Here is a 12,130-nt window from a genome sequence, read left to right on the forward strand (position 1 = left end):
CACTCTCCGGGTGGCGCGCTTGTGACAGGTCAGGAGGCAGCAGTGAGGGAGTCTCACGCAGGGCTAGCGTCGTGCCGGTGTCTTGTCGATTAGTGCCTCCCGTCGAATAATGCATCCACTACGTCACACCAGCTGATTCCCCTATCAGCTGGCATGACGTAAGACTGCACATGTGCAGTTCGTCGGATGCATTTTCCGACGGGAGTCACAGAACACAGTGGAGAGGCACAGTGTAGGACAGGCTAGAGGAGATACTTTGAGCTCCGATTCCCGGGGACCCACTTGGTGAAAACCCACCAAACTTGGCGTTCCGTCTGAAGAACCCTGCCTCCAGGACCCTCCGCCGCACTCAGGATGGTGTCCCGCCTCGCAGCGATGTCACTGCAGGCACACACACACACTGCATGTTCGGCGGCCAGCGGCGGGAGTCGGGACATAGAGGTGGCGGGGCGGCCAGGCCATAGCTGCCCCTACTTGAGCTGCCATTTGGGTCCCATGGACCCGCCAGGACCCATGGTAGGGCTGGTGTTCTATCAGATAGTGCCTGCTATGGAGAAGTGCCCAGGACGAGCTGCGCATATGCCGTACGGAACAGCACAACAGCTGATTTTACTGATTTTACGATCAGCTGTTGAGACAGCGCCTGCGCACAATAGCCGATGGATGCAATCTTTGTGTCATATTGTGCCCTGCACTGCCAAAGCATGTTCATGTCAGTGAGGGGTGGTTTTGTAGATGTTGGGGGCGGATTTTTAAATGATGGGCAGTGCTGCAAAACAAATCATTTTCGGCTATTTTTCTGGTAGTTAGCTAAATACGCCCTGCAAACCCGCCCATCAACATAGAAAGACGCCCCCCAAGCGTATATGAAAAATAGCAGAAAAAGATTTGTTTTGCAGTACTGCCATCATTTAAAAATCCACCCCCAACATCTACAAAACCGCCCCTTACTGACATGAACACACCTCGGCAGCGCAGGGCACAATCTTTCATTGGCTATTGTGCGCAGGCGCCATGTCGCCATCACAAAAGCGGATTGTAAAATCAGCTGTTGTGCTGTTCCGTGTGGCGTATGCGCAGCTCGTCCTTGACAGAACACAGGCCCTGGATACAGGTGGCAATATCTCACTTGTCATCCAGCCTCCCTAGTACCTGTACCCTTGGTACCCCCATCCTTGACACCCTGCTTGGGTTTTTGGTGCAGCAGAGACAGAACTCTCTACAAGAGGTTAGGAGGATGCTGTATTTCTAGCAGTATTTCATTACTTTCAAGTTTTTACAGTGATAAAACATTGAAAATGTGCATGAATTGCTGAAATGTACTTGTAGCCAAGTCATGGGCCTCTCCAGGCCTATGGTGACCTCCCAGAGTTAGGGACAGCTGACATCCTTCTATGTAGAGTGGGTTACGAGGCATGGTGGGTGCAATGCAAGGTAGATTAATGGGCGCCAGACACATTCTTGAATGCAAAAAGAGATTTATTGGCTCCTAAACAGAACTGTGGGAGAGAGGGTCTAGGGCCAGGACACCCTATAGTAGTGCTAAGTGAGCTATGAGTAAGCACTTGGTTTTAGTGCAAAACGTGTCAGCTATTCTTTTTTTTTTTTTTTTAAATCTTTATTTAAATTTTTCACAGACCGTACAAAACCTGAGAGAGTCGCCGAGGCTACAACATATACAGTAATAAAATTAACAAAGACATTCCATGATCTCAACATCCTCTCTCAGTAACCCCTCCCAACCCACCCCCCCTAACCCCAAACCCCTCCACCCTTCCCCCCCCAGCAGACCTCTATTTCCTTTTCCCTTACTCCGATGTGGTTACTGGATACCCCCTTGGGACAGCTCACTTCGAGACTAATTCGGCATATGAAAGAGAATTCTTAAAGGTCAACCACATTGCCCATCTACCTCTCCTCGATGCATCATCTCTAAGAAGCCCCTCTATATCCCCTTTCTCTAAAATATACAGTCCCTGTATTTTAAGCAGCCAGTCCCTGACATTAGGACCTTCTGTGTTTTGCCAATTCTTGGGGATTTCACTTTTTGCGGTGTTTAATAGTACTGGAATTAAAGACATATTGTACTCCCTCTTACCTCCTTCCGCACTGTGGAACAAACAAATCCATGGGTCACATGGTACTGATCTGCCCGTGATCATTTTAATTATTTGGATTACTTTTACCCAGAATTTTTTGACCACTGGGCAGCTCCACCAAATATGAGCCATGGATCCCGGCATCCCACATCCCCTCCAGCAATTAGGGGACCTATCTGGTTGATATTTATTAATCTGTACGGGCGTGGCGTACCATCTGGATAGGCATTTATAGTTTGACTCTATTGTTTTTATGTCAGAAGCCGTACTGTGTGTGGCTTTTAGTATGTTGCCCTTTGCGTTTTCATCTAATGATACCCCAAGGTCTATCTCCCATTTCTTAACGAATGGTGGCATTTCCAACTCCTCCGCACTCAGTAGTATTTTATATATGGCCGAAATGTAACCTTTCAGCTTATTATTATTAAATAACTTCTCTATTGGCAAAAGATTGTTCTCCTCCCGTATCGGAGCCGGGAGGCTTTTAACAAAGTGCGATAGTTGTGTATACCGCCATCGGTCAAGCCTCATTAGCTCTCTATATGTGTTTATGTGCTCATACGTGCCTATTTTCCCTATCTTCATAATGTGTTTAACTTGTGTCTTGTTGTTTATAATCCAGTTGCCCCCCACTTCCTCCATCCCTGGAGGAAACAGCTCATTATTTTTTAAAAAAATCAATGGTGAATTGTATTCCCACCCGTTTGAAGTGTGCATCCAGTCCCAAATTTTAAAAGTGTGCTGTGTAATAGTGTGTGTATTTGGACCTAGTGTTCTACAACATGGGGGATTCCAAAGTATTGTGTTCAAACGTGCTCCACTTAAACCTATTTCCAGGTTGACCCATCTTTTGGTGGTCTCTCCCTTAACCCAGTCAACTGCTCGTGCTATTGCTATTGCATAATGATATTTTTTAAAGTCCGGGAGGGCCAGTCCCCCATTGGCTTTCCCTCTACATAATTCTTTGTGTGCTACCCTTGGTCTCTTATTTTTCCAAATGAAACCCTTTAGTATTTGTGTTAACTTTTTAAAGTAAATTTGAGGCAATGGGATAGGCAACATTTGCATCTTATAAAATACCTTTGGGGCCAGCGCCATTTTTACTGCATTGATTCGCCCTAACCATGAGGTCGGGCAGTGACTCATCCTCTTCGTCTCTAATCGGACTTCATCCAGCAGGGGCAGAAAATTCAGGGCATATGTCCTCTGCATAGAGTTTGTCAACTTAACCCCTAGGTATTGAATATTGTCCCTTACTGGAAAGTTAAAAGTGTCCCTGATCCAGACCTCATCCCTCCTGTCCATGCCGACACTCAGAGCCTCTGATTTTCCCAAATTGATCTTGTAGTTTGATAACTCACTGTATTTCTTGATAATCGCTAATATGTTAGGGATCGAGATCCTCGGGTTTGTGATGTATAGGAGGACGTCGTCGGCATATGCAGCCAATTTATGTTCCTCTTTCCCTACCATACACCCCTTAATATCAGGATTTTTGCGGAGAGCAGCTAGCAACGGCTCCAGTGTCAACACGAACAGGAGGGGGGACAACGGACAGCCCTGTCTAGTGCCGTTTTTCATCTCAAACTGAGCTGAGGGGGAATTGTTGACCCTGACAAAGGCGGAGGGGTGGTGATACAGAACTTTCATCCATTTTAGCATTTTTTCTCCCACCCCCATGGCTTCCAACGTTTTGAACATGAAACCCCAGTCTACCCTGTCAAAGGCCTTTTCGGCGTCGATTGACAGGAATAGACCTGGGGTTCCATTGCTCTTGAAGGCCTCCATCAGGAGCAAGGACCGCACCCCATTATCTTTGCTTTCTCTCCCGGGGACAAAGCCCGCCTGATCCGGGTGGGCCAGATACGCCATCTTTCCCCTAAGTCTGGATGCAAGCACCTTTGCGTACAGTTTAGTATCAGCGTTTATAAGCGCTATAGGTCTGTAACTGGAGCAAAGGGTGCGGTCCTTGCCCTCCTTGGGGATCAGGGTCACCGCTGCCAGCAGAGCTCCCTTGCTCATCTCTCCCTGGGATCCTAATTCATTCCACAGCCTACACATCCTCGGGATCAGTGTTTTTCCAAATGTTTTAAAGAAGGCCGCTGTAAAGCCGTCCGGTCCTGGGCTTCTCCCCGGGGGAGAGGAACCCAGGGCAAGACTAATTTCCTCCTCTGTTATGGGTCTATCAAGTTCTTTTGAGTCTGATTCGGACAGTTTATGCAACCCTGCTTCTGTAAGAAAGGCCTCTGCGCTATTGTTGGTCCCTTTGTTACCCCCTGATTTGCTCACTGAGTATAGGGCTTTGAAGTAATGCCTAAATTCTTCTCCAATTTCCCCCGAAGCGTATTTAAATACTCCATTTTTGTTTTGTATCTTATCTATAAAGTTTATGTCCCGTTTTTTCCTCAAAGTTTTGGCCAGGTGTTTTCCTGCTTTGTTACCCCACTTGAACCTTTCTCTTGTGAATCTGTTCATTATGTGTTGCGTCTCCTGATCCATTAAGTCCCTCAATTCATCTCTTTTGGTGGTTAGGTGCATCAATAGAGTCTTGTCCGGGCCTCTGTAAGCTTTATGTAGCTGCTCTAACCTAAAAATGTCTGCAATGAGTGCTTTTTTTCTTTTTGTTCTTTCTTTTTTCAACCCTGCACCTATCGAGATCAGTATCCCTCTTATGTATGCTTTAAAGGTTTCCCAGACCATCATCCCCCCTATTTCGCCCGTATCGTTGGTTAGGAAAAAATCGTCTATCTCCCGCTGAATTCTTTCTACGGTTTTGGGGTCTTTGATTAAGTTCTCGTTTAAGCGCCACGTAAACGGGGGTTTGTGCATCTCTTTTAGTTTTAATTTCATCATAAAGGGAGCATGGTCTGATAATGTTCGAATCCCAATCTTGGTCTCGACTACTGAGTCCACCAATCTGTGATCTACCAGGAGATAGTCTAGTCTAGAATGTGTATTATACACGGGGGAAAAAAAGGAATAATCCCTCACCCCCGCATGCTGAATTCTCCACATATCTAACAACTGGCTGTCATGTAGTTTAGCCCCTACTCTTCGCAGAGTGCTTTTACTCATCCCCCGCGTATTTGATGAGCTGTCTAGAGATGGGTCAAAACAAAAATTAAAGTCCCCTGCTACAATCACCTCTCCCTCTCTAAAATCCAGTAGCTCATTTAGGACCCTCATCAAAAATTTTGGTGGGTCTCTATTTGGGCAGTAGATGTTAGCGAGGGTGAGAATTCTCGCTCCTAGCCTAATTTTTAAAAACAAAGAACGCCCCTCCGAGTCGCTCTTCCTATCTATCAGGCAGAAATTGACATTTTTCCCGAAACCAATTGCCACCCCCTTAGCTCGCTTTGTTGGAGAATCACTGTAGAACCAGGATGGGAGATATTTTGAGTAGAGTTTTATATTGGCGTTATATGAAAGATGGGTTTCCTGTAAAAATACTACCTCAGCTCTGAGGTGGTGTAGTTCTTTTAGTAGTTTATGTCTCTTGTTAGGGGAGTTTAGGCCCTTAACGTTATATGTTAAGCATAAGAAATCCATTTGACCTAGGCCTTGTGCCATATTAAGAACGTTGTGAAAAAGGAGTGATCTTCTATGAAAAGTAAGTCTGCCCTGGGTGGCCCCCCCCCTTGCCCTCCCCCCTCCCCCCCCTCTCGTTTCCCAGCGTCCCCTACCCCCCCCCCAGCACCCACCCCCCTCCCCTCTCCCCCCCGCCCACCTCCCGCCATTACTAGGCAAGTGGATCGCAGGGTAGACATCTATACACGCCCGCTCTGCGACCCATGTGCCCTGGGGTGGATCTCGGTACAGAGGTGGCGTCGGTGACTACTTTCGCCAGTTATAACAAATGCCTGGTCCCATCCTCATTATCCATCCTCCTCCCTCCCACCTCCCCAGCCATATCCCCCGCACCCGCCCCCTCCCCCCTCGAGGAGCCCTACGGGAAGACATTTTCAGGGATGGCAGGAACCCCAATTTCAAGTTGCCCACAAAAGTCCTGTAAGTCCTCCATTTGTCTCAGGGTGCAGGACCTGCCTTCCTTAGTTACTGTCAAGGACAGCGGAAACCCCCATCTGTACTTTAGGTTTGCATCTCTTAATAAGTCCAATAGGGGCCTCAGCTGTCTCCTTCTTGCCAATGTACCGGCCGATAAATCAGAATAGATCTGTATCTCTTGGTTATTAAATTTAATCGGCCGTGCCCCTCTTAGTCTAGCCCAGATGTTGGCTTTGTCCTCGAACTGATGAAATTTCACGATAATGTCTCTGGGTGTGTCGCCTCTTGAATTATGGGGTTTCCTAATTCTGTGAACACGGTCAATTTTCAGATCACTATCTGGGTTTTTCCCCATGAGGGGGTTAAAAAGCTCTTTGCAGACTAGGAACAAGTCCTCATCTCTATGTTCTGGCAGTAGTCTGATCCTTAAATTTTGACGTCTGTTTTGGTTTTCTTGTTCTTCCATTTTAAATAACAGCTCTCTGTGTCCCCTCTGTAGTGTTTTTACTTGTTTTTTTAAAGTGGCTATTTCTCCTCCTTGTTGTTCCACCTCCTTCTCCATCCCCTCCACTCTTGCTAGAAGATGTCCCATGTCAGTTCTCACATTCAAGATTTCAGCTTTAATTACTTTTTCTAAGTTCACAAACATATCTTGTATTTCCGTTTTTGTAGGGAGCACCTCTCTAGACGGGTCTGTCTCCATATTAAACATTAAGGGTCCTTCCGTGTGTGTCTCGGAGGTAGCGGCCCCCCCCTGGACTCCTTTATTTTTAGGGACTGCCTTTTTTCTGTCCTTAGTATCCATTGGCTCTTGTTGTTTATTGTCCGAACTAGGGCTTTTAAGGAATTTTTGAATAGTGCTTGAGTTCAGGCTGTCTCTAGATTTATTGGAATCCGCCGTTCTTTGGGGGCGCCCTTTCATGTTCAGCCCCGCACCCCTTCAGCAGACTTAGTCTTAAAGGCCCTAGTTAGTCCCACCACCAGTTCACTGGCTAAATCTAGGCTCCGCTTCTGCCCGTGCGGAGACTCTGACACCAGGAGGATACCCCACCTACGCCCCTCACTTAAGGGAGGGCCCGCTGTAGCACCTTATGTATTTGTATGAGTTAACTTTAACTGGTACAGCCCGACTTTTGTCACAGTTCTGTCCTAGGGGGGGGGAGCCAAAATGTCAGCCAGCCGCGGTCTCAACTTGGACCCAGCTTGAGAGTGCCTTAGAGGGGCGTACGCTCAAGTTAGGTCCTTAAGGGGGTGCTTATATATTAACGTCGCTCGGATAGACCGAGCACCTTTTGCTGTTTCAAATAGGTAGCGATTCCCCCTGTTTAAATGTCCACTCTAGACACAGCAGTAATGTAGGCTGGCTCCTCTTTCTGTGCCCAGCTCAGAGTTATTTTGCAGAGTAAACATGCCTTTCCTTCCGCCACTGTGATTACCATAGCAGTTGCCCTAGCAAGTACCAGTTCAAGAGGCACTAATATCAGCCAGGCTGATCCTACCTGACTCCAGGCGTGCTCCAGGGGGACTCCTTCAGGAACTGTGTCCACGTGTCGATGGAGGGGAGGGGAGGCGGGGGGGTCAGTCCACACTCGGCTCGACTCTCCTCTCCAGCCGATTTAGTCAGGCAGCCCTGTTCGCACTGCTGTAGTCCCACCACCTGTCTCAGCGCAGGAGGTGCAGAGGAGGGAGCGGAGTCCGGAGAGTTCTATGGCGACCGCCTCACAGGGGGGGGCGACCGAAAGTGCCAGAGGCCAATGCGGGAGCTCCTCCTTCCAACTGCTGAGTCAGAGATCCAGGTGCGGCTCCGGTCCCCGGTGTTCGTCGGGCGGCTCTCTCACCCGCTCGAGTCAGCAGGGCGGCAAGCCCTGTCTGCGGAGGGGGGGAGGGAGGAGGGAGAAGCGTTTAGGCAGCCACGGTCTCTCACTCCCGGCTGTTGGGATACGGACGTGCAGCACACGCCGTCGCACACACCGCTCTCATCCCTCTGACACCGAGACCCTCCCCCAGCTCCCGGCACGTTACGTCATGCCTCCTCCTCCTCAGCCAGAAGTAGAAAATCTCTTCCGTGTCAGCTATTCTTGTACCACCCCACAGTCGTGTTTTGTGTACCCCATGATCCTGTATTTTGAATAAAAGACGGATATATCCATTGCCGGTGTGGCTGTCAAGGTCTTCTTGTTCTCTTCTACCCTTTAATAGTTGCAATGTTAATTTAGCAGACTCTAAGACTTCTATAGGCAGACAGCCATGCGGGGAAAGGCATTCAGCAAGACACCACATCTGCATGAGTAAGACCGCTGTCTCTTATGGCAACAATTTTGAAACCGTTTCTAACAAAGGTTGTAATGAACTTATTCACTTCCTCTACAATCTTCTATTGTAGATCTTCACTCAACTGAGCTCCCAGTTTCTTTCACTAGACTTGCTGATTCACTGCCACTGGATCCCCTGAGCTCTTCCAATCTTCTCATTCAGTATCTTCTTCTAGTGTCATCCCCGTTTCCCTGCTGGGTCCCTAGCTTGGCACTCACAGATACTCCTCCAGCATCACCCCACTAGCCTGCTTGGTCCCTGGCTTGGCACATAATATTGTTCTGCAAGCGTCGCCCCACTGGCTGGGTCCCTGGCTTGACATCTGCTGAAGTTTCCCAATTCTTCACTGTCCCTGACTGGTGAGAATACTGCTCTGGTACTTGCTTCAGCTACTCAGTGGTCTCCGGTAAGACGGTGGATGGTCCCTTAGTGGCAACAGCTTCCCGCCTACCTCTGACCACGACAGATTCTCCAGCCAGCAGACTCATCACTTCTGGTTGGGACTGCAAGCTGCAATCCGAACCCTACGCTGCTCTCTTGCTTCTGAATAGGCTCTCAGACAGTCTAGCAGCCAGATATCCCCGGGATAGGCCTCAGGCTCTGGCCTAGCAGCCCAGGGCTGCACAACACATGTCCTCCCAGACAGCCATCCAGGTGGCACAGAACCCCGATCACCTGACTCCACCCATATAAATAGGCTCTCCCAGCAGGCCAAGGGACCCAAGAAAATCCCTGCCCATTGGCTGAGACAACCCATTCATTCCTAATCTGTCCTTACAATTATCTAATGCCACCAGATACCCGGCCATCTAGTGACAGAAGTGCAGCAAGTCCTGAATTAGGGCAAAATCAATTGACCTCCTATCAATTTGCCAAGGCAACTATCACTTGGAAAATACATTTACTAGCAACCCCGCCTAAACATCAGGGTGCTACATACTGAATAAGTTTTATTTTTTCCATGGCTTACAATTTAACCCTCTTACTACCACACCATTGAAAAAAGTGGGTAGGTGGAGCTCTGTTTATAAACAGCAGTACAGAAAAATTGCATGAATGGCCAGGTATTACAGGTACATTGTGTGTGTGTGTGTGTGTGTGTGTGTATGTGTATGTATGTATGTATGTGTATATATATATATATATATATATATATATATATATATATATATATATATATATACATACATACATACATACATACATACATGTAAAATATGTGTGTTTGTCTAAAGAGCCAACAATATATGTAGTGCTTTACATTTACATCAATCATTCACATTTATATCATCCCTGCCCTTAAGAAGCATACAATCCAAGGCCCCTATGTCATATAATAGAGACAGTTTTGACAGAAGCAATTAACCTTCAAGCCACAACAAGTAATTGTCAGTCAAACTCTTATAGCACTGGAAGTTGAACAATAGCCAGGTAATGAAGGGATGTACATAAACTGGTACTCACGTGGTTGAGCAAATGTATTAAACAAATGTATTGTTCATGTGACACTTTAGTACCCTTGAATAACCTCTCCAATGTGTCCCTATTACCTGTATGCGGTCTTTTTCTTGGATTTTCCACGGTCTTGATTGTTGCATCCACTGCTTTAAGAAAAAAGGACAGAAAAGTGGGTTATATTTACTGTGTGTGTGTGTAATATATATATATATATATATATATATATATATATATATATATATATATATATATATATATATATATATATATATATATATATATATATATATATATATATATATAATATATTTATATTTATTATTATTATAATATTTTTTTTTTTTTTTTTAATTTTATTAAGGATGACAACGTCTCTCAATTTAATAAAATCTGGGATTCATGGAATCAATCGGAGTTTGGGATCCCACTGCTAGCTACCATATCATGACAGACCCAACCTTTTTCTTTCTTCTTTCTCTCCGAAATTTTCGTTTGTGAGTCCCCCCCCTTTCCCCCAAATGTTTACTATATGGTACCTCTTAGTTTTGTTGGATCTCACCAGTATTGTCTTAGTTTGATATTGTTATTCATGTATGACCTCTATTTTATCTTCTATTTTACATATGAGTTGTTCATACCTCTACATATGATGTGTAGTTCGCTACTGTGTTTTGTATGTGTGGACTTTTCTTACCCAATATATTGTCTCATATCACAACTTTGATATGTTTGTTTATATTGAAATTTCTGTTTTCTCTTTGAAATTTTTTCAATAAAAAATACAGTTTTATAAAAAAAAAAAAAAAAAAAAAAAAGGACAGAAACCCTAGTTTACACAGAATCTACCATCAGAGAAGGACCAAAAAAGGCTATATATCATTACCTTCAATATTTAAAAACATAATTTTAACATTGGGAACTGTAATACAAATACTTTCAAATTGAAAGGTAAAAACGGTGCATCCAAAACTTATGTATGAGCGGGGCTCCGTATTGGATACTCAGAAGGGAGGAAAGACTCACAAGATCTGAGATTGCAATGTAGTCTATTAAGGTGAAAGTTCCAACACACGGTACAGTCTGGGTGGAAGCAGTGAACTGGTAATAAAACTTACAGTGAGCTAAGCATCCCTTGCGGAGAGCGACGCTCGAATGCTGACAGCACCTGGCAGAGGAGGCGGCTTGCAGAGAGTGGTGCAACAAGGAGTGCTGGCTTCAGTTCACAAACTACTGACTGCACTGCAAAACTTCTGGCTGCGTTGCGTACACTTCTGATTGCGCTGCACAATTCTAGCTGAGCTTGCACAAAGGAATGCCCCATTGGATCTCTAGGCTGACTGTCACCCTCCCAGGGTTTCAAAGCTACACACTGAAACTCTTCAGCACTGGTGTCTTGTACTCACTTTGCCACAGGATCATCAGTTGCCTCCTGTCAATATCCATCAGGTTCTATTTAGTGAGGGAGATGTAGACGCACACATTGTCCATTCTGGACAACTTGAGCTCTCTCTTACAGCTTCCTCCTGGTTCTCTTGACCCAACTGGATCCTTGGACTAGAACCTGCAAATCGGCCCTCAAGCTTAGCCTAGTTGGGACCTTGGTGTGTTCTGTCTGGCCTCCTTTCACACTTCTGCCCTAGGGGGCAGAGCCCTCAATAGAGGTCTCCTCCTGAAGAACTGAACTGGATCCAGGAACACCGCACTCTGCTGCACAGGCGTCCGACTATTTATGGGCTTTTGTCACCTTTTACTAGGCACACCCCTTCAAAAATTGTCTGGAGTCCCATAAATATTCAGGCTGTCCTCCTTCCCACTATGCTTCTAGAATCCTCTAGAAGACAGGGGAAAGCAATCAGAATAGCAGCCCGTGAAACACAGAGCAAACCTAAATAATAAACCCCTGCTCCTCAGATTACAGGGAAGCTAAATTAAATGTGCGTAGCAGTCTGCTCTAACTAGGAAAATTCTAACTCACAGGGTAGCTTGAGAAATTTCAGAAGTGTGTGCTAATTGCTAGACTGCTTGCGTGTGTGGTCACCCAGCTAGATCTGGGTAGAAATTGTTAATACTACTAAGATTTCCCACAAAATCTAGAATAAACAGGTGTCTGCGAGCTGGCCGGCATTCCTCTACGAGCTTTTTGAACTTCCACTTTATTGTAAGTGCAATATTTTTATTTACAATAAAATAGCTTTTTATGGTTTTACACTATGGAGAGTTTCTTTTTATGTTCCTGTTATCTGGATCGCTGGTCC

At 45.8% G+C, this 12,130-nt stretch overlaps 1 protein-coding gene across 7 annotated transcripts in view; it reads right to left on the minus strand.

The window, feature by feature from the left end:
• The window catches only part of LOC141148316 (uncharacterized), a 254,846-nt gene that overhangs the window by 13,169 nt on the left and 229,547 nt on the right, over positions 1 to 12,130 (minus strand). For 4 of the 7 annotated variants that reach the window (XM_073635642.1, XM_073635640.1, XM_073635636.1 and 1 more), the window contains one exon: positions 9,968 to 10,021. In XM_073635642.1, the coding sequence (XP_073491743.1) occupies positions 9,968 to 10,021 (54 nt within the window). The remainder of the gene's footprint in view (positions 1 to 9,967; positions 10,022 to 12,130) is intronic. The other 3 variants (XM_073635643.1, XM_073635641.1, XM_073635638.1) reach the window with 1 other exon arrangement.

Source organism: Aquarana catesbeiana, linkage group LG06 (assembly GCF_042186555.1).
Source record: "Aquarana catesbeiana isolate 2022-GZ linkage group LG06, ASM4218655v1, whole genome shotgun sequence".
Classification (NCBI taxonomy): Eukaryota; Metazoa; Chordata; class Amphibia; order Anura; family Ranidae; genus Aquarana; species Aquarana catesbeiana.